Raw genomic sequence first — 21121 nt, 5'->3', positions numbered from 1 at the left:
CGGTTGTTTTGTACCACATATCCACACACGGAGCCTGTTACAACATCCATCGGTTGGATTTAGCTGGAGACAGGCTGGCAAGGCTCCATGCCAGGGATTTCCAGTGGGAAGGGGCTTGGCTGAAAATGTCACCAAAGCACCAGGACGTGGAGGGAACAGCCATCCCAGAGAACTCCACGGGCACCACACTCGAAGCAGAGGGACAAGGAAGGCAGGGTGACCTTCAGCACGGCCCCAGCCCCGGATACAAACACACAACTTCTCCATTTCAGAGCTCTCTTGGCAGTTTTTTTAGTATCAGCTCTGGAAAACCCCACTGGCTGCCGAGTGTTTTCTCCAGGGCTGTACCTATTGTCTGGCTTTTAAAGCAAAAGGGAAGTGATTATCCCACTTTCCTGCGGGGCGGGAGCACCCCGCATCCCCCACCCAGCCCCTTCCAACCTGTCCCTGTGCTCCCAGTTTGGTGTCCTGCAGCAGGGATGGGAGCAGGCTGTGCCAGGGACACGTGGGGACCTGTCAGGGACAACAGCTGGGCCACTGGCCACCTGGGCTGGGCCAGTGCCAGCCCCTTCCCCACAGCCACAGGCCTTCCTCCGGATCCCAGAGGAGCACACCAGGGCCAGGAGGATGCTGGCTCTTCCCTCCTGCTTCATCCCTCTCTCCCTAAGCACGGGATAAGGTAAACAGGATGTCTCTGCACTGACCATTGCTAAAAATATATAATAATAAATCCATGGCTTTAGGTTCTCCCAAAAAGCCACAGGTACCTAAATCCCAGACACCCACCTCCTCTACCTGGGCACCAGATTCCATGGACTAACTCTGCTGTGTTGTGTTTCTATCAAACTGTAACACAGCTCTGACTGAAGGCCCAGGAATCATCTGTTTTCCGGACACACGTGCTCTCCAGATCCAAGAGATTCCAGCTGCAGGATATAAGTGTAAATCACTTTTTCCAATAAAATTCTTGCTAAGTTCAGAGTATTTTTTCCCCCCTCACAAACAGGCATAAGCATTCCTTCAGGAATGACTGAGAAAGACCACAGAAACTTCAACAAACCCCTTTTCTTGCAGCTTTTCCTAGAAAATAAGAGGATTTCCTATCATAAACTGCTTAATTACAAATCCCAACGTATTTCCCCATCCGAGTGCTGCAAAACCAGGCACATCTCTATTAAAAACCCCAAATCCAAGGAGGGAGAGCTGCATGTTTATTAAAACAAATCACAGGCTGTCCAGAGCAGACCCAGATCTCCTTTATCACAGAACAGCCACGCACAGTAAAGCCGAGGGAGGAAAAATTCCCAAGTCAGGGTCAGCGCAAGACCCGAGACAGGGAAAGAACAAGAACAAGTTTAGTAAGTGTGTGGAGAAGTTTTCAATTAGCAGGAGGTTAAATGAAACTGCGAGTGCTGAGGGTAGACAGATGATGCTCCTGGCCTTTGTAAATCCCTCAAAGATGGATCTAGACTAAGCTGGGCGTGACCTTGATGTTGCTTCCCGAGGGGATTCAAGGGAGAGCTGGCACTCGAGCAAAACATCGATCACTACACACTACTCACTACACTGACACAGTTCAGGGCTCCATCAGCTTCCTCTCCCTCAACAACAATCTGAACTGGGGTTCAAACTAGAGCTGGGGGCAGCAGGTGCAGCCCTGAAAAGGCCGGAGTGGGAGAAGGGTTGGGAGGGTCGGGGTTACAACACAGACACGTTACATCTCAGCACTCCACGGCTCCTATTTCTTCCTGCCTCCTCTCTCTTTGAGTGCCAGGTGAATCAGAGAGCCACTCGTCATGTTGTAATAAGCCAGGGAGTTGGAATCCTTGATGAAGATGCCCTGAGGGGAGAAGAAAAGGAAAAAAAAAAAACCACCAAAAAGAAGTCAGAGCAGCAACCTTTCCCACAAAATCCCACCCAGATGGAGCTTTCCTGGCTGTATGCTGGGAACAGAACACTGCAGGTTCTGAAGACCCTGGAGAGATCCAGGTGTCCAGGAGGGACATTGGAGGAGGCAGGTATAGAATCCTGGAATGGTTTGGGGTGGAAGGGACCTTCCATGGGTAGGGACACCTTCTACTAGACCAGTGGAACAATGCATGAGCACAGCCAACACAGACAATGTGGCTCCTACAACACAAAGATCAGGAGTCACCACATGTGAAGTTACTCAGGCTCTACTCCACACACCTTTTTTTTTTTTCTCCTTAAAAATAACCAGCTCAGCTTCCTTTCTCGTTAAGGGTTAACAGAGTATCTGCCCACAGATGAACTCTTGAGGAGATAAGTGCACAAAGTTCACTGCTTAGGCAGCAGGTTGTGCCTGCCTGGGCACATGCATGACTGGAAACAAGTCATTAAAAAGGAACGGGGCCTTTCTGACAGCTCCAGCCTCGGAGGAAGAGAGTGAGAGAGAGTGAGCTCGTCCCTGCCGTGTTTTGGAGAGAGCCTGCTCAGAGCTGCCAGGGTTCCAAGGCTCGCCCACCTCCCGGAGCACACGGCAGAGCTGTGGGAGCAGGCTGCTGCAGCTAAATGTCACAAAAACCCTCATAAAACAACAGGCTCGTTTCAGAGAAAGCCACATCGAGCTTGGAGGACTCGTGCAGCAGCAACAACGGGAAGATCTGCTGATGTCACCTGCTGAAAGCCTGTCCTGCTGTAACAGCAAGCAATCCTGTCACCAGGTGTGCTGTGCAGGCAGCAAAAACATTCCCTCCGCTATTCCCAGGGTGCATTAAATTGTACACTGCAATTTTTCTTCACAGGAAGTTTTGTGTGTGAGAGATCACTGAGGTAACACAGAATCTGAAGGGTTTATACCCACCTCATACTGCAGCTTCTGCTTCCCAGCTGGCATCCCTGTGGCCTCATGGATCTTAACCTTTATAACAGACACCTGGGGACATCAAAGGGCTCTCTCAGTGCTTGTGTCCTGCTGCACAGCCATTCCTGCTCCCCAGCCACGCAGCCCCACAGGGCTGAAGCTGGGGGCAGGCAGAGCTCCCACCCTGCCATGCAGGGCTCCTGCTGCTCCCACAGGGAGCACAGAGAGCAGGGCAGGTTAATGAGCTACGTGCCTGGTCTGAGAGGGGCAGGGTGAACACCAGTACTTGGCCGTTCAGCTTCCATTCCGTCTTGTCCTGCATGTTGGGAACCTGGACTTTGACCGTGACTGGGCCCTGTGGGAAACACAGATAATTAATGTCTCTCACAGGCACAGAGCTCAGGGCTGTGATAACAGAGCGCCACACTCAGTGTTTATTCCCCAAGCTACTCACATATCTTAGTTTCTTGGTAAACACACTGAAATGTATTTGCTTCAGCACTGAGAAAGTTACTCCACTGCTCTCAAAATAAAACATTTAGTTGGATTTCTCTCCTTAGTCCTTCCTTTTCTGTGCCATTCACTGAGCATCACATGCACTCTTAGCATCACAGAGTGAATGTGTGAAGCATTAAAGAGGAGACAGCTTCCCTGTGCACATAGAATCACAGAATCCCAGACTGCTTTGAGCTGGAAAGGACCTTAGAGCTCATCTCGTTTCACCCCCTGCCATGGGTAGGGACACCTTCCACCAGCCCAGGTTGCTCCAAACCCCATCCAACCCGGCCTGGGACACCTCCAGGGATGGGGCAGCCACAGCTTCTCTGGGCAACCTGTGCCAGGGCCTCCCCACCCTCACAGGGAAGAATTCCTTCCCAATATCCCATCTAAATCTCTCCTCTGTTGTTTAATTTAAATATGCCCAGGAAAACCATACAGGCCTTCTTAAAGGACTTAAAACTCCTCTTGCAACAGGAAGGAAGGAATTCAGGCTCACATTTAGCTCACCTTGTTATGGAATACACCACATTACCCTACTATCATGCTGGCATTGATACTCTAATCTCATTGCATCTCCAGCTTAGCTCTCCTCTCCTTAAAAGCTCATTAGCAGCTTTAGTTCTTCTTTACATTATAACCTGCCTCTCACTGCCCTTAATTACAGAAGAGCACTATCCCACTCAGCTCTTGTGTGTAGCTCTTTCCAGTAAGATACAAAGCACTTTGATTTGCTCAGGAACGACAGAAGGAAGGAGCCACCTCGGGAAGTCCCTCCCTTGCCAGATATTTTTGCACATCAGCCCCTCTCTGTGCAGGGAATTGACTTTACAGGCTCTCTGGGCAAAGCAGAACAGCCCAGGGAGTTCAGGGCTCTGCCCCACAGGTGTTTACCTTGTTCCTGCGCAGGAATTCCTCCTCTGGAATCAGGCTATCCTCACTCTTCAGTTTCTTGGAGACCGGTTCATCCTCCATGGGTGGTGGGGGGTGAACGGGAGGCATCGGCGCCGGGGACGGAACCGGAGCCACAGGAGGTGCCGGGACAAACGCTGGAATGGGAGAATGGGATGGGAGACACAGCACAACCCACAGTCACCCACTGAGCATGCAGCAAACACCCCCTCACGCAAAAAATGCTTTTAGCAAAGCAGCAAAGGCTGAAAATAAATGCCACAATACATGGAGGAAGTTACAACCAACAGCAAAACATGCGGACTTCAAACATTCGGAGAGCTCATATTGGGAAGCGGTCCAGGAAAAGATAACAAGGCATGAGAGCTTCCTGCAGATCTTGCAAAAAAAAGAACACGCTCTCAGTTTGGCATGCAGCGGTGCCAGCTCCTCCAGTTAGGAAAGAAAAGAAGGAGAAAAAAAACGAAGAATTTATTTTTGCATTGTGCTTTTTAACTTCAAAGCACCTAATGAGGGAAGGGGCCAGCAAACAGCTTCTGCTCCTGCAGCAGCAGCTTCTGTGAGGAGCTCCAACACCCACTGGGGTGCTGGCAGCTCCTCTTCACCCTGGATTCTTAATTTTCACCCGGGCAGGCTCCCAGGGGACACAGAACTCCCTGTATTTCATGGTTCAGGAGGAGCCTCGAGCCCAAAAGCAATACCAGATAAGCCCTATCAAACACCCCAAAACCCCCAGTGCCACAGCCCCAGTTACACACCCGTATCAGGGCACAGAAGGAGAAACCCTCCAAGCCCATGTTATAAAGGAATGACCCGACAATTCCCCAGGAAAAGCGGATGTCACTGACCTGTGGGTACGATCATGGGCGGTGGGCGGGGGCTCATGATGGGGGGAGCAGAGGGGGGCATGGGCACCACGTTGATCCGGGGGGTGTGGATGATGGGGGGCATCGGGGTGGCTATGACGGAGCCCGGAGGCAGCCGGACCACGGACGTCATCGGGGGCCGAGGCATGACCGGAACGGCAGAGACCACGGCGGCACGGACAGGAGGGGGCATCTGGGGAGAGAGGGGGAACTTCCTCAGCAGGTACGTGCAGGAGTGCCCAGTGCTGGTCACAATCTTGATGCAAATATCCAGGGACACAGGCCACAGGTTCTGCTGGCCACAGACTTGCTGGGAGCCTTAATGGCTCCACCATATGGGCAGCCCAAGCTGTCCTGAACAGGCACAGAAGCCTCATTAAGAGATTAAATGGTTCCTCCTTCCCTCCCTGCTCCAGGATCAGACCTCCAGGCACTTTGTTTCTCTTTTAAAATTGCTATTTGGGAGTCACACAGCAGATCCCTTGGGGCAGGAACACTGGTACTGAGTCACCTGTGAATGTTTCTTATCTGGAGCTGCTTTTGTCCTACATCACTTTACACCTACAAAGGCCCCCACCCATCCTTTGTTAGCTACACTCTCTGCCTCCAGGATCCCACTGCCCAGGTTTGTCTCCTGCCCAGCTGATCCAAATCTTTTTGATACCTCTAAGGATAAAAAAAACTAAGGGTTATTTTCCATTTTTAACATTGTGTTCACTAAGGTTCCTGTAATGTTTCCAAACTTAAACCATGAACTTCCCACAATATAAGGGTGCTTCCATGTCAGCACCTGCTGTTATAACCCCTGGCCTTCCTCAGGACTCCCTCCTAATTTACCACAGCCCCAGTAACCGGCTTCTGGAAGCCCAAACACTCACGGTAGGTGGACGAGGGACGGATGTGATGGGCTGGGCGCTGGCGGGGGGATTGGAGGCTGAGGAAGGAGGGGGTGGCTGGGGGATCTCGTTGGGTTTGCTGGGCCCGATCTTTTCCTTGCTGTCATCCTCTGGCACCAGGCCCTTGGCCTTGTGAATGGCTTCGATTTGCTCTTGGAGAGTGATGTTGGCCTGAGCAGCCTGTTGTGTGCGGGCCATGCTGCCTGAGTGGCCATCCCAGGTCACCTGAGGGGACAAAAATCAATCAGAATAACCCCAACCTGGTCAGACTGCAAAGAAATCCACAGAGAGCAGCTTGACAGCGAGAACTCTGAGCATTCACAATACAGGGACCTGTTAAAAACCCCAGTTCCTACTCTACCTTTTCCTCTGGTTTCTGGATTTCCTCTTCACCGATCTTTTTACCAATGGCAGTCTCTTCTACACCGAAGATATCGGTACGGCGCTCTGCCAGCTGCTTCAGGCTGCTCTCAATATCCAAACCTGACAGAAAAAAACAGCAGTTCTTATCTCAAGAGATATAACCAAACATGATCAAGCCTCTGTTACTGATCTCTCAATTATTTGGTACTTAATAGCTGAGTGCTGCTCTTTTTATGGTCACTTGGAAGGGACCCACAAAGAACATCAAAGTCCAACTCCTGACCCCTTCTTTCTCTTTAGAAAGATCCTGGCCAGCAACAGATATTTAGGTTTAACTTTATAAAAAGCTTCAATGTACTAATGACAAATGTATTCAATAATCAGCACATTAAGGACACCCCAATCAATTCAGACTGTCCCTGTCAGTGGGGCCTGGGGGCAGAGAGGGGCTGTGCTCACAGCCCTCACCCAGCAAACCGTGTCAGTCAATGCTCGGCTGACCTGGGGCGTAGACCTCGTCGTCGCTCTGCTTCTCCCGGATGGATCTGTCGCGCTGCTCCAGCCACCGTGGATCCAGCAGGCCGATCCTCATGTGCTCCTGCATCTTACTGGCTGGAATTTTCTCTCCAGTGATGGGAGAAACCAGATACTCATCCGGAGCCGGAGCGGGTGGTAATGGTTTTGAGGCTAGGAAAGCAAAACCACAGTGTCGGTGCAGTCCAGAAACAAATGGGTTGTGATTATTCAGGAAGAAATAAAGGGTGCTTTTTCCCACTAGTTGGATTTACCTTTGGGATCATAATCCTTCCGCACAATGACCTGATCCGGTGTGGGAGGAAGAGGGGGTGGCATCGGGGTTTCTGGAGGAGGAGGAACCTTCTGACCTTCATCTTCATCATCTGAGCCCTTATTTAAAAGAAAACAAAAACCATTACCAAATTCCAGCAGTCAAATACAGACAAGATCTGAGAGGCATAAAATCCTACGCAGTGCTGGGAGAATGGATCACGCAGCTCCGGAGCAACGGAGCTGCTTTGGCTCTGGACACCTATGGCAGTGGCTCCTCCAGATAACCACGATCCAGAAATTCAGCACACCCAGAAGAGGAAGCAAATACTCCTCAGCTTCCACATTACAACAGCCTGGCAAGCAGGGGCTTACGGTTAACCACACTCTTGTTCCCTGTTACCAGAAAAACAGCTTACAGTGGGCAGAGTCTGAAATGAGTCATCTGTCAATGTTCCAGGCTCTGGGCAGAAAAAAGCCTGAAGAGACTTAATCAGAGAAATATAAAGTCTGCACCACTGCATGAAAAAATCACTGGATTTCTCTCTTGGGACTTGTATTGTCATGGAAAACATTAAAAAAACCACATACTCCAGCAGAAGCAGGTTGTTTTGAGATTTCATCAGAGAGAAATTTCATTTCCTCAGGAAAGCAAAGAAGTTCTTACAGTGCAAGTGAAGAGCATCCCAAACCACACAAACTGTAGATGACAAAAGCAATGCTGATTCTATGGGTCAGTTACCTCATCCATATCCTGCACTTGTGTGTCCTGATCCAGCTGGGCTGGGGGCTCATCAGTTTTCTCTTGCTTTTCATCTTCCTCATCTGACTCCACCTCCATCTCTACCTCCTCACTCTCCCCAAACTTCTCGTAACGCTCTTGGATCAGGATTCGAGCTCCCAACTCTTCTGGAGTGGTGGGAGGAGGGAAATTCCCTACAATGCAGAAAACAGAGCTTCTGTTTCTCTATCCCATTCCTTTGCTCTATGAACAGACAAAAATACCAGTTTCTTGAATGAAAAGCAGTGGCATTAAAATCCCTGGGAGCCAAGGGATGCAGAAGGGGAGGTGAGTCTATACAGACCAACACCCACACGACACATGAAGTGAATTAGAAATGGTAACAGTATTAGAAAGTGGGACAAGCTCTGCTGTCCTGGTGGAAGTGGGGAAGTGGACACACCAGAAAAGAACCAACAGCCCTGCAAACTGTCACTGTAAGGCTTTTCCTTTCATCCTTGAAGGATAAAAGGCTGTAAAACCCAATGTCTGTCTAAAAATGGCACTTCAGGACATGTCCCCTGCTCAAAGGGGGCAGTTTCATAGAGGTTACAATGCCTAACATCAATACCTTGCTCACTGGGCTGGAAGTCAACTGTTTCCACAACCACAAAGTCATGCCAATCAATCTGGGCATACGCAACACGTTCCTTCTCCTTCTCCTCCTCTTCCTTCTTCCTTTCTCGCTCCTGGAACTTGGCCCACTCCACTCTGTAATACACCTGCAGGAGCAGACACGAAGCACACACCGTCAGACAGGAACCATCACTATGGATGGATCAACTCCCTGTGGACTGCAAATGAAATGAAGAACAGCTGGAGCTGTGTCAGGGCAGGCTCAGGTTGGATCTCAGGGAAAGGTTCTTCCCCCAGAGGGTGGTTGGCACTGAACAGGCTCCCCAGGGCAGTGGGCACAGCCCCAAGGCTGCCAGAGCTGCAGGAGGGTTTGGACAACGCTCTGAGGGACAGGGTGGGATTGTTGGGGTGTCTGTGCAGGGCCAGGGGTTGGACTGGATGATCCTCTTGGATCCCTTCCAGCTCAGGATATTCCATGATTTCACTTTGTAACCACTTGGAGAGGAAGTTGTGCAGTATCCCTGTGCTGCCAAAAACTACTCCCAATACCAACACCAGCTGGTAGTTTACAAGTCTCACTCCTCTGTACTCAAGTGACAGCAAGTGACACATCCATCTTATTCTCTGTATATTTGTATTTGCTGCCAGCAAGCCAAAAACATGCAAAGAGAAAAGGTTCAAAACATAACCAAAACGCTTCAGCAATTTTGCAGATTTTTCCTGGAATACCTGATCTAGGACTTCCTTGGGATTTTCAGCCTCCTTCTTGAGCTTGAGGAGTAAACCCTTCGGTGGGATCAAGATCTGAAACATATTTTGCACGACAGTTGGTAACAATTCATTGTGCCAAAGCCTCCTTCAAAGCAATTATTCTCTTTCCACACTGCTAAAAATACCAGCAGACCCCCGGGGCTATGTCCCATTTATTCTACTGCAGCTCTCTCATTATTTACTGCTCATCCCTGCACTTAAAAAACCTCACTCGTGGCCTCCAATTATCCTCTATACTTAAAACCCCACAATTTTTACTTATATTACAATAGTGTGTGGTGCATTTAGGTGACACCCCGCTGTGCTCAGTGTAATATCCACTCTGAAAGGTAGGATTTAAAGGATGGACTTCTCCTGGCTGGTTGGTAGGGCTTCAGCAGCCTTCCAAACCCACTACTGCTGTGGAAGGGATCAACCTGCCAGGACTACCTTTGTGTACTGCTCCACCAGCTTGGTGAAGTAGTTGAAGAGGCTGTGCTGGGGGCGAAGGAAATCAAACTGGTAGTTCCTCTGCTCCTTCTGCATGAGCTGAGTGAGGAACTGGCGGCCGTTCCGAGCCACGAACTGCGCCGTGAGCTTCACCACGTCCAGGTCGAAGGCGGAGATGGACGGAGGGTCCGCGATGAACTCGAACTCCGGGGGCGGCTCCTTCGGAACCACCGTCTCCTGGATCACCTGGGCCTGCACCTGCGGGGGAAAGGACACAGCTCAGTGAATTCCTGCAAGGAACCACTAGGAAACACTCAGGAGAACCCATTTTTCCTTCAGCTGCTGCAGGAAAGCAACACCGGTCAAGATATCCCGGTGGCTGTGCAGATGAGAAAAATCAGCAGCACAGGGTCTATCTGGCCCCCCGTATTTACACTACAGAAGAAAGGCTGCTCCAAGCTCAAACAAAACTGGAAACCATCAGGACTTCACTTTAACCCTGCAGGACCATCAGAACCACACAGTGTTTGTTGGCTGTTGGCCATGCCAAGCCTCGGGTTCAGTCCATGCCCTTTTCCCAGCCAGCCAGCACATATAAAGGCACAGCTGAACAAAGACGAGCAGCGTTTTGTTCTCCATCTTTTAAGGAGAAATTGATCCTTCTGGCAAGAAATGCTTCTACAAAACAGTGTGTGCAGCAAATCCAAACTGAACTCCCAGGGATGCCTCTGGCAAGAGGCCTAAACACATCCAGCCCAAGTGATCACTAAGTGTAAGCACTGTCCCAGTCAATACACAGATAAATGTAATTAAAATGGACCCATTATATACTGGTTCTTTCAAACACAACTCTAATAAGTTACCAGCACCTGGGGGATGCACATCTGCATCAAAACAAAGCCCAAGATGCTCAGCTCCAAGCCTCTCACTGCTGTCTTTTTGGCAAATGTAGAACCAACTCCTCCTCCTTGACTTTCAGGCCTGCTGCTCCACCCCAGGCTGTGACAACGCCCCTCAGCAGCCAAGTTCTTCACCCCAGAGCTGGAAGGAGCACTCACCTTCTGTGGGAGCTGCTGCTGGGCACTCTGCTGCTGCTGCATGACCTTGGGGATGGCAGCTGAGGGCTCCTGGGCCTTGCCCTCCTTGAACTCGCTGACCTTGTGCCGGTAGTAGGCATGGTAGGGGTCGTTGGGGTTCAGGAAGTTGAACTTTGGGTTATTTATCTCATTCTGACGAATTCGGGCCTCAAATTCTGGGCCGTTTCTGGGGAGGAAGAAGAGAAATTGTTGAAGTGAATGGGCATCAACTCAAGTGCAAATGTCTCTTTTCAGAGTGAGATGTGTGAAGGTATCAGCCTCTCAGCAGTTTTCTGTGCACGTGGGAGGAGTTTAACCCTCAGGAACTCACAGCCAGCACAGCAGCCAGCTGGATACACACAGCTTAAAGGCATCTGTCCTCCTAATTCTGTCTCTAATGTGAATATTCCTTAAGGCAGCTAAAAACTCACTCACAAGTGTCCCACAATCTCACCTGGCCTGCACATAAAGGCCCTTTCCTGGACTGACTGGATGAAGTTCACAAATTATTTACCAAACCAATTTTATTTGCTCTACTAACAATATTTTAAGACTACTTTCAGTTCCAGAAATATCATATAAGGGAAAAAAGCAGGAAACCATGAGGCTGTCCAGGGACTGACAACCCTGGAGTGCTACACTTAGGAGAGCCCCAGGCCAGGTACCACCCACTCCTCCCACCCAAAGCATGAGCTGTTTATTTTAGGGCAGTTTGGGAAAATTCCCTGCTGCCACAGTGTGTTTCTCTTCATATTCCCTGGATACCTCCCAGTCTTGTTTAGACACTCCACCTCCTCCTCTTTACAATCCCAAAGGATAAACACAGTCCCTTCCTTATCCTCAGAGGCAGCCAACACTCCTTGGCAGTGTTTGAGAGATGAGTTACACAATAAGTATCTTTGACTAGAGCAGCATTTACTAAATGTGTGTTCTCTTAAACCCACAACAGCCACCACTTTCAGCACTAAAACATGGCCATGACTCCTCTTGGCTCCATCACCTATAACAAAGCTTCCCTTTCCAGCTGGGATTTGTTTTCCCCCTCTGATCAGTCAGAACAGGCCCTGTTACTGGTTGTTGCACCACACACTGCACATTTTAACAAGAATTTTATTCATTTTACACCAGTTTCTCTAGTGTGTCTTACACCTCTTCAGTAGAATTCTGTTGTTTCTTTTCCAGTCCCACTGGGCCAGACTCAAACCTTAAAATCTCTTCACATAAAACCACAGCACTGTGACCTGTTTCAGCTCCTGGAGCTGCACTGAAGAGGAGGAGCATGAAAATCCCTGGAATCATCAGACCAGTGTCATTTACCTGGCTACGAAGCTGGCAGTCTTGTCCACAATATTCCTGACCTCTGGAGGAGGGTAAATGATTCCCACCACGGGCTTGGCTGGTGCTGCTTCCTCTTTAGGCTCCTCTTCTGGCTGTAACAACAATTATTTCATTACAAAAGGTTACAAAAATTAGGCATTCCAAACAGCAATCCCAAGGGAACACAGGGCCATTTATCCATCCTCCTCCTCAGCCCCCCAGGCACTGAATCCTTCCTGACACAAGATCTGGCTGAACAACCCAAATCATCCATCCCACTAATTAATTCCTGGGTTTCTCAGGGTGGGAGACATTTGTCTGCCTGCCAGGGGCACCCACTGCAGGGGCAGGGACAGGAGGACAGCAAGGGAGGTCCCTCCTTGGGAATCAAAACAATTCCTCAGGGCATTTTTACCACCTCAGCCTTGACCCTGAGTGGCTTTGCAAATATTTAAAGGGGCTCTAACAACACATCCTGGAACATCTCAGCGTTCCCAACCAGGTGTGGAAGTTCTGAATATTCCTAGAGGTGTGTGGGACTACAGGGAAGTAAAACCTGAGTGATTAAGTCCACATGAAATAAAACACAGCTTTTAATCCTACTGTGGTTGCACCAGAAGCTGTTTCATAGAGAAAAGCTCTGCAGGGGGTTTTCCTCACTGATACCTCAGGAGGAGCCAAACTAAAATCCCAGAACCCTCCCTGTGGATGATTTTGTATTCCAGTAAAACCAGAGGCTGATCTTTGCAGGTAACTAAAGATGTTGCTCCTTCCCTCACCAAGCAGCTTTCCAAGAAAAGCTGTTATAAATCAGGACAGGTCTATGGGAAACGTTTATAATCCTAACAGGGATCATCAGGGAAAACTTAAAATCCCAGTAAAGCTCCCAGCTCTGCCAAATCCACGGGGACTCCAAGGGGAAATCACTCCCAAGTCAAACTGATCCCTGGGAGTGTCCAAGGCCAGGTTGGACAGGGCTTGGAGCGACCTGGGCTGGTGGAAGGTGTCCCTGCCCATGGCAGGGGGTGGCACTGGATGAGATTTAAGGTCCCTTCCCACCCAAACCATTCCACGACTCCAAGAAATATGACCTTAATAAGAGTGTTGAAAGAGAAGGGTACCATGAATAATTTTAGTTTTCATTCCCCCTCAAAACACGATCCCGAGGAGCTGAAGGATCAGGCAGCACCACCCTGGAGACGCTGAGTTGCCTTGTTAACATCTGCATGAAACTAATGGGGTTTTTTTGGGGGGGAGAGGCCATGATTTCCCTCCTAAATGTGTTAATACACCCAATCACCCAAGGATTTCAGTGGGATCAGCTCCTCTCCATCTCCACGAGGGCTGATGCTGCTGTGTGAGGGTCGGGACAGCAGCTCCAGCTGCGTGGGAGTGGATTCCCATTTCAGGAAGGGCGGGAAGAATAGGAATGAGGACAAGACAGAAAGGATCCCGGAGAGTTTAATCCTTCCAAGGGCTGCTCCCAGAGCTCCCGGTGATCCCCCACACCCAACACAATCCGAGCCCTGGAGCACTGCCAGGAAAGGGCTCAGCACCCACCTGGCCCAGCAGGATGGAGCTGCCTGGTGAGGAATCCTGGAATGCTTTGGGTTAGAAGGACCTTAAAGGTCATCCCATCCCACCCCCTGCCACGGGCAGGGACACCTTCCACCAGCCCAGGTTGCTCCAAGCCTCATCCAGCCTGGCCTTGGATCCAGGAGCAGCTACAGCTTCTCTGAGCAACTTGGGCCAGCCCCTCACCACCTTCACAGCCAACAATCCCTTCCCAATCTCCCATCTATCCCTGCCCTCTGGCAGTGGGAAGCCATTCCCTGTGTCCTGTCCCTCCATCCCTTGTCCCCAGTCCCTCTCCAGCTCTCCTGGAGCCCCTTTAGGCCCTGCAAGGGGCTCTCAGGTCTCCCTGGAGCCTTCTCTTCTCCAGGTGAACCCCCCCAGCTGTCCCAGCCTGGCTCCAGAGCAGAGGGGCTCCAGCCCTGGCAGCATCTCCGTGGCCTCCTCTGGGCTCTCTCCAGCAGCTCCACGTGCTCCCTGTGCTGTTCCCAGGGCTGGGGCAGCTCTGCAGGGGGGTCTCCCCTGAGGGCTCGGGGGGATCAATCCCCTCCGAACCAGCCGCGCACAGGGCGGGACTCCCGCCTGCCACACCCGCACCGAGGGCTCAGTGCGAGCGGCCACAGCTCGCACCTTCCGTCTCGTTTTACCCCCGTCACACCCCCCATCCCCTCACAGCCCCCATCCCCTCACGGCTCCCCCTCCCGCACCGGTTTGCTCTCGGCGGGGGGCGCGGGCTGCGCCGGAGGCACGGCCTGCACGGGTCCGGCCGGCATGGTGCTGCTGGGCAAGGCGGGGCCGATCAGGGGCAGCCGGGAGTCGATCGGGGCCTGTCGGGACCGTCCGGGCCCTGTCGCGACAGCGGCACCGACGCGGGCGAAATGGCGGCCGCGGGCCTGGCGTTGCGCGTGCGCAGCGGAAGTGACGCAGCACCGCCAGGGGGCGCAGAGTGCCGGGAGCGGGAGGAGGGAACACGACACAGAGCGCGCGCGCTGCGGGCCGTACCATGAGCGGGCTCCGCGGGGGGAGCCCCCCCAGAGCGGCGCGTACCACTACGGGCCGGGGGGGGCATCGCCATGGCAACGGGGCTGGGACGCCGCGGCCTAGCGCAGGGCCCGGGCCCGGCCCCGGCCCCTCCTCCTCCTCCTCCTCCCCGCCGTTCACCCTCCTTCCTCCCGGTTCCTCCCCGGTCCCTCTGCTTCCCCAGCCCTCTTTGAGCCCCCCGGGCCCGGTGCCACCGTGCCGGTCCCTCTCCAGCGGGCTGTCCCGGTAGGGCGTTCCCTCCATCCCATACCCAGTGACCCCAGCACACCCTGGCCCGGTGGCCCCGCGGTTCCCAGCCCGTGTCCCAGCGCACACCATGGCGCACCTGCTGGGCCACCGCGGCTGCATGGAGAGCCTGCGAGCCGACCTGCAGGACCTGCAGGCCGCCATCGCCGATGTGACCTCGCGGGCCGGCGCCGTGCGCTGCCCGTCGTGGAAGTTCCCCGACAAGCTGTCCTGCGACCTGGACATGGCGCTGCTGCTGCAGCGGTACAGGCACAGCGAGAGCGAGCCCGAGTTCAGCCAGCACTCACACGTGGTGCTGCTGGAGCTGCTCATTGACAGGTGAGACAGCCCTGAGCGCCCCAGAGGGAAGGGGGCTGTGGGTCCCACCTGCTGAGCTCAGCCGAGTCCTGGGGCAGCTCTGGGCACCTCAGTACAACAAGGACGTAAAGCTGTGTCCAAAGGAGGGCTGAGAGGATGGTGAAAGACCTTGAGGAGAAGCTGAGGGTGAGGGCACTTGGCTTGTTCAGCTGCAGGAGACTGAGGTCAGAGCTCCAGGGTCTGCAGCTTCCTCATGAGGGGCAGGACTGAGCTCTGCTCTGTTTGACCAGGGACAGGACCCAGGGAATGGCTGGAGCTGTGTCAGGGCAGGCTCAGGTTGGATCTCAGGGAAAGGTTCTTCCCCCAGAGGGTGGTTGGCACTGAACAGGCTCCCCAGGGCAGTGGGCACAGCCCCAAGGCTGCCAGAGCTGCAGGAGGGTTTGGACAACACTCTGAGGGACAGGGTGGGATCGTTGGAGTGCCTGTGCAGGGCCAGGGGTTGGGCTGGATGATCCTTGTGGATCCCTTCCAACTGAGATATTCCAACTGCTTTCTCCCACATACTTCCATGATGAGCAGTGCCAGCACCTCAGCACTTCACCCTCATGCACTGCAGCTCAACCTTGAGATTTAAAACCCAACTCCTCTCCCTTCTCAGAGCTCCAAACTGGCCACAAAGGAGCAGAGCCAGCCACTGCTCCAGCTGGGAGCTGAGGGGGCGTGGGCAGATGGGATAGGCTTGTTAATCTGCCTCCCAAAACCTTGGAAACATTCAGGCACAGCTACACAAACAGCCCTGGGAGGGTAAAGCCCCTCCTGCCGTGTGGGTGCAATAAATACAGCCCTGATTTAAAAGATGAGCCGTTCCCTCACGGCTGCTGGCCCTAAAAATTAGGACTGGTGCCCCAAACCTTTAGAGAGAGCTTAATCACAGCCAGTGTGCACAGCCTGACTCTGATCCCACCAAATGCCGCTTCATGGAGTGATCCCGGCCCCCCGGGGGAGGAACCGGGAGCACCGATCCCACCCTCCTGCGCCGCGCTGGCTTCGTGCGGGGCACGGGGAGGGGGCCGCCCTCTCCCAGCTCCCATTCCCGCTCCCTGGGGCTCCAAGGCGTGTTCTCCTGCCGGGACAGGCTCCTGCTGCTGCTGCAGAGCTTCACGGGCTACGCGGAGATGGTGCTGTGCGGGCGTGCGGTGCCGCCGGCGCGGGGCACGGGGCCCTGCATGTCCGCGGGGCTCACGGCCAGGAGGTTCTGGAGCACCATGCTGAGACTAGGGGCCTTCTGCCAGCAGCTCCAGCACCAGGTGGGACATCTGGGGTCGCCCCCCTGGGACTTGGACCGCGGTGCTTCTCTGGGACATCCTGGGGACGTGGAAAATACTCTCCTCCTACCAAAACGCTGCAGTTCTGCCGGCCCCCACTGAGGGGCTGACCTGCTTCAAATCAGTGAAATAACTGCTAGTAAAAACACCACGTCCCTCCCCTGCATTTTATTTTCCCAAAAAAGTTATTTCTCATGGAGAAATCTCACAGTAAGCCACGTGGCACACCCAGGAGACAGCACAGGGGGTGGGAAGGAAGGGATGGTCACAAGAAGGGGAGGTGGGGAGCGGGTTCTGCTGCTGAGGCTGCCCCTTGGTCACTGTCCCTCGGCTGCGCTGCTGTCCCGTTCCCACAGCTCACACCTCGGATTTGGGCTCTTATGGATCGTTTCCAGTTCCATCGGGGCGCTGGTCCTGTTCTGTGCTCTCTCCCTCAGGACAAGGATTGCAGGAAGGAGGTCCCCACACAGCAATCCCCTCCTCCCTCTCCGGGCAGTTGGGGCAGCTCCCAGCCCAGGGCTGGCCCCAGCCTGGCCCAGGGCACCCGCAGTGTCCCCACCCAGACCTCGAGGTGCCCCCTGGGCTCCTGTGACAGCTGCTCCAGCGCCCAGGCCAGCTTAAGGGAGGTGGGCAGGGCCATCAGCAGCCTCTGCCAGAGCCAGAACATCCCCTCAGCCCTCAGCAAATTCCAGGAGGTGCTGGAGGACAGCGCCGGGAGAAGGAGGCTCTCTGCCACAGACCTGAGCTACTGGGCCTCGGAGCAGAGCAAGGATCTCTCCCGGATCAACAAACACCTCCAGGAGCTGCTGCAGCAGCTGAACCCCGTGAAGGCTGAGCTGGAAGAGGTGGGGAAACAGAAGGAGGAGCTGAGGAAACAAGTGGAGGACTTTTCCCAGAAGCTGCAGGCAGAGAAGGAGACCCAAGTGCAGCAGCAGAGGAAGGCAGAGCAGAGCCTGAAAGCCAAGGACAAGGAGCATTCGGAGGCTGTGGCCAGGCTGGAACGGGATAAGGATGATCTAAGGAGAGGTACGGAGCTGTGCCCAGTGTCCCCTCCCAGGCCTGGGGGTATTGCAGGAGAAGCACAGAGTTCATGGGCAAATTTGGGCCCCACCACCAGGAGCAGGGCTTTGGCCATGGATTTTTGTAGGTGCTGGGGGATTTTCCCTGCTGTGAGGATAATCCCAGGCAGCAGGAGCTGGTTGTCCATGCCCTGTCACTGCCCCCTCCCTGCTGCAGCACAACAAAATCACTGGATGAAAAAACTTTGGTGGGGCTGTTTTCTGCTTCGCTTTAGGTTTTTTTGAGGAGCTGATTAATTGGAGGCATTTTTTAATGCTGATTTAGGAGCGGCTCTGCTGGAGGAGCGACTCTCCAGCCTGAAGGAGGAGCTGGAAGTGAAGCAGGCAGCTCTGCAGGAGCTGGGTAAGGATCCCCAGGGTCACCGAGCTCACATATCTCCCCCACCCTCGCCCCTCTCACGGTGTTTCACACCCCAATGCACCCAGACCAGACTGTAGAGCTGGTGGAGATTTGGGGGTCACAGCTGTCCTGTCAGACCTTCCCCCCCACTTGCCAGGGCCTGTGCAGGGCACTGGGGGCCCCTAAATCATAGAATCATGGAATGGTTTGGGTTGGAAGGACCTTAAAGCCCATTCAGATCCACCCCCTGCCATGGGCAAAGACACTTTCCACTAGTCCCAGGTTGCTCCAAGCCCTGTCCAACCTGACCTTGGACACTTCCTCCCCCTTATGCTGTCCCTCCATGCCTTGTTCCCAGTCCCTCTCCAGCTCTCCTGGAGCCCCTTTAGGCCCTGCAAGGGGCTCTCAGGTCTCCCTGGAGCCTTCTCTTCTCCAGGTGAACCCCCGCAGCTGTCCCAGCCTGGCTCCAGAGGGGCTCCAGCCCTTGGAGCATCTCCGTGGACCTCCAGCTTGTTCCCCCCTGCTCAGCCTGGGCCGCGGCTGCTGTGTCTCCCCAGAGCTCACCAAGACCACCTTGCTGGAGGAGATGAAGACGACCATGGTGGCCCGGAGCCAGATGCTGGAGCTGGAGGAGAAGGTGCAGATGCTCACAGGGCAGCGGGACAGCCTGGACCGGGAGTTGAGTGCCACCAGCACGGAGCTGGAGAAGGAGAAGGTGCGAGTGCAGAGTGTGCTGCTGCACGAGGAGGTACGGCTGGCCCCGGAGCTGCTCCCAGCACCAGGGTGGGGAGAGCGGGTGCCACAGCCCCACACAGCCTCACCCACCCCCACAGTCCCTGCAGGCCAAGCAGAGGCTCCTGCTGCAGCAGCTGGACAGGCTGGACCGGGAGCGGGAGGAGCTGCAGAACGGCCTGGGAGAGGCCGAGGAGGACAAGGCCCGGCTGGAGGAGCAGCTGGAGCAGAGCCGGGAGCAGAGCCAGAAACAGCTCCAGGCGCAGCAGGTGAGAGTTGGTACCCACCCAGGTGTGGGACACAGCTGTGCCACGGGGTGTCCAGAGCCACACCGTGCCCTGACCCACACCCACAGCCAGAGTTTTCCAGGAGGGGCACTCTGGAGGACCCAGGGTGACATTGCCATGTGGTCATCCCTCCCAGGACTCTCCCTCAGCCCCTTGCAGTGCAGACAGGTCTCCACTGATTTTCCCCATGCCCAAGACAGCAGGAAGGGACACCTCAGGCTGCTCCCACATCTCCAGGGTGCCCATTCCTGGACATATTCCATATTTCATGGTCAGTGCTGCTGCTTACAGGTCACACCTTAGTGCTGAAACCCCGCCCATTATTCCTGTCCCTTTCTCAACTTCATGGGACAGCCTTACTGCGTGAGAAAGGGAGGGAGTTTTCCATGGAAGTCTGAGTGCTCCCATGGGATTTCTCATCCTGCAAACCTCCCCTCCTCCCCACGGTGCCATGCAGGAGCTGCTGGACACGCTGCAGCAGGAGAAACTGGCCCTGGAGCAATCCATCCTGGAGCTGCAGGCAAACACATCCCGGCTGGAGGAGCAGGCACAGGAGCTGAGGGAGCGGGAGAGGCTCCTGGTGTTCTTCCCTGAGCTCCACGTCCCCACCGAGGTGCAGTTTGAGAGTAAGGGAGTAGCAATACCCTTGGCTTGTGCCTTTGGGGTCTCCCAGGGGATCCTGCCGGCCCCAGACATGCAGTTTGTCCCACTGATATCCAGGAAGAGCTCAGGCCCTGGGCTGTGCTAAGCTGTGACCATCCCAACGTGCTTCCCTGTGTGGGTGCCATGCATCCCACCTCCAGGCCAGGAATTACAGCAGGACCAGGACATGGCAGAACTTCATTTGCCCACAGGGTTTGGGGTCCCAGCTGCCACTCCCAGGCTGTGCCCGTGTTCCCAGGCAGGGGCAGGCTCCTTTCCTTGGGAGGCAGGAGGGATGGCCACACCTCTGAGCAGGCTGAGCTCTGCTGGATTTTGCCTGCAGGCACTGGAAACTTGACAGAGGACATGGAGAATCAGCTCCAAGCCAACATCATCCGGATCGGGGTGCTGGAGCGGGAGAACGCGCGGCTTGGCACGGTGCTGGCCAAGGTGAAGGCAGCTGCCCAGCAGGGTGTGCTCAAGGTGAGCTGGGGCCATGGGGCAGAGGGGTGGGTGCTGTGCACCCCTAAACCACCCCATAGCCCCCAGACATCTTCTGGGGACCCCAAGAGGGCCAGGCTGGGATCCTCATGCTGCTGGGAGGCCGCTCTGGTTTAACTGGTGTTGGCCGAGGTGCCCAGGGCCAGTTCCAGCGGTGACACCTCCAGGCCAGAGAAGAAGGGCTGTGACTGGAGCTGAACGCTGAGGGATGTGGAATTTCACCCCCTCTTCTCTTCCCTGCCTCAGCTAGTCCCACAGGCCCAGCTGGGGTCCCAGCTCCACGGGAAGGCCAGTGGGCAGGACACACGGTGAGTAGGAACCCAGAGAAAGGGGCTGGGAGGTTCCCTGCTCTTCTCTCTAACTGCTCCCACCCCTGTAGGTGTCCCAGCAGGGGAGGCAGCAGCAACAGCAGGGACAGCAGAGGGATGCCAGGATGCATGGACAAGGCCTGGCATCGAGTTCCCAGCAGCCAGCACTCCAAGCTGCTCCGGGCAGAGCCCACATTCCAGGCCAGACCCTGCCTGTCGCTCCCCGTGGGACGCCTGGGGCTCGACCCCTCTTGCACCACACGGGGACCCACCACAAATAAACACTGATGAGCTGATCTTCTAACAGAGAAATGAACTGCTCCATGAGCAGCCACCTGCCCTGCCCAGGGGGACCTTGTTATCTGCTCTTTGTGCATCAGGAATGCACATTCCCTTGGGAAACCTGGGCTCTGCCTGTTCCTTGCAGAGCTGCTCCAGGGACGTTCCTAGGCGCTGGAGCTCAGTCACCCCTGGCTACACCGCTGCTGGAGGCCCCAGCACAGCCCTGCCCGTGCCAAAGCCTGGGCACTGTGTGTGTTAGTTCCTGCCAGGAACAATTCCCATGAGGGGACTGGGATGTGGCCACACTTGAAGACGAAGGCAGAGCTGGGCTGGGATGAAGGAATCCCAGCCACCCTTGGCCCACCAGCACAGCC

At 54.4% G+C, this 21121-nt stretch overlaps 3 protein-coding genes across 3 annotated transcripts; 2 read left to right on the top strand and 1 right to left on the bottom strand.

Annotated features, from left to right (window-relative positions):
* Positions 1-1188: 1188 nt before the first annotated feature.
* On the bottom strand, positions 1189-14564 carry SF3A1 (splicing factor 3a subunit 1). Its single transcript, XM_050318256.1, has 16 exons — positions 14375-14564; positions 12096-12208; positions 10761-10965; positions 9703-9960; positions 9232-9306; positions 8498-8648; positions 7888-8081; positions 7148-7265; positions 6861-7046; positions 6358-6479; positions 5979-6221; positions 5083-5293; positions 4217-4371; positions 3078-3179; positions 2825-2896; positions 1189-1840 (listed from the first exon to the last, which is right to left on the bottom strand). Exons 1-16 carry the CDS (start codon positions 14438-14440, stop codon positions 1739-1741), a joined length of 2373 nt encoding a protein of 790 aa, XP_050174213.1. The 5' UTR covers positions 14441-14564; the 3' UTR covers positions 1189-1738.
* A 249-nt stretch (positions 14565-14813) lies between these two features.
* LOC126641521 (coiled-coil domain-containing protein 157-like) lies at positions 14814-15276 on the top strand. Its single transcript, XM_050318317.1, has one exon. The coding sequence runs from the start codon at positions 15025-15027 to the stop codon at positions 15274-15276; it is 252 nt and encodes an 83-aa protein (XP_050174274.1). The 5' UTR covers positions 14814-15024.
* A 1593-nt stretch (positions 15277-16869) lies between these two features.
* LOC126641742 (coiled-coil domain-containing protein 157-like) lies at positions 16870-20753 on the top strand. The gene is made up of 7 exons (XM_050318756.1): positions 16870-17602; positions 17921-17998; positions 18553-18743; positions 18829-18996; positions 19472-19640; positions 20000-20165; positions 20537-20753. The coding sequence occupies exons 1-7, from the start codon at positions 16957-16959 to the stop codon at positions 20751-20753; spliced, it is 1635 nt and encodes a 544-aa protein (XP_050174713.1). The 5' UTR covers positions 16870-16956.
* The last annotated feature ends 368 nt before the right edge of the window (positions 20754-21121 follow it).

The sequence above is a fragment of the Myiozetetes cayanensis genome, unplaced genomic scaffold (assembly GCF_022539395.1).
Source record: "Myiozetetes cayanensis isolate MyiCay16 unplaced genomic scaffold, myiCay2020 scf21, whole genome shotgun sequence".
NCBI lineage: Eukaryota > Metazoa > Chordata > Aves > Passeriformes > Tyrannidae > Myiozetetes > Myiozetetes cayanensis.
The sequence above is the reverse complement of the archived record's forward strand: the minus strand, read 5'-3'. Positions and strand labels throughout refer to the sequence as shown.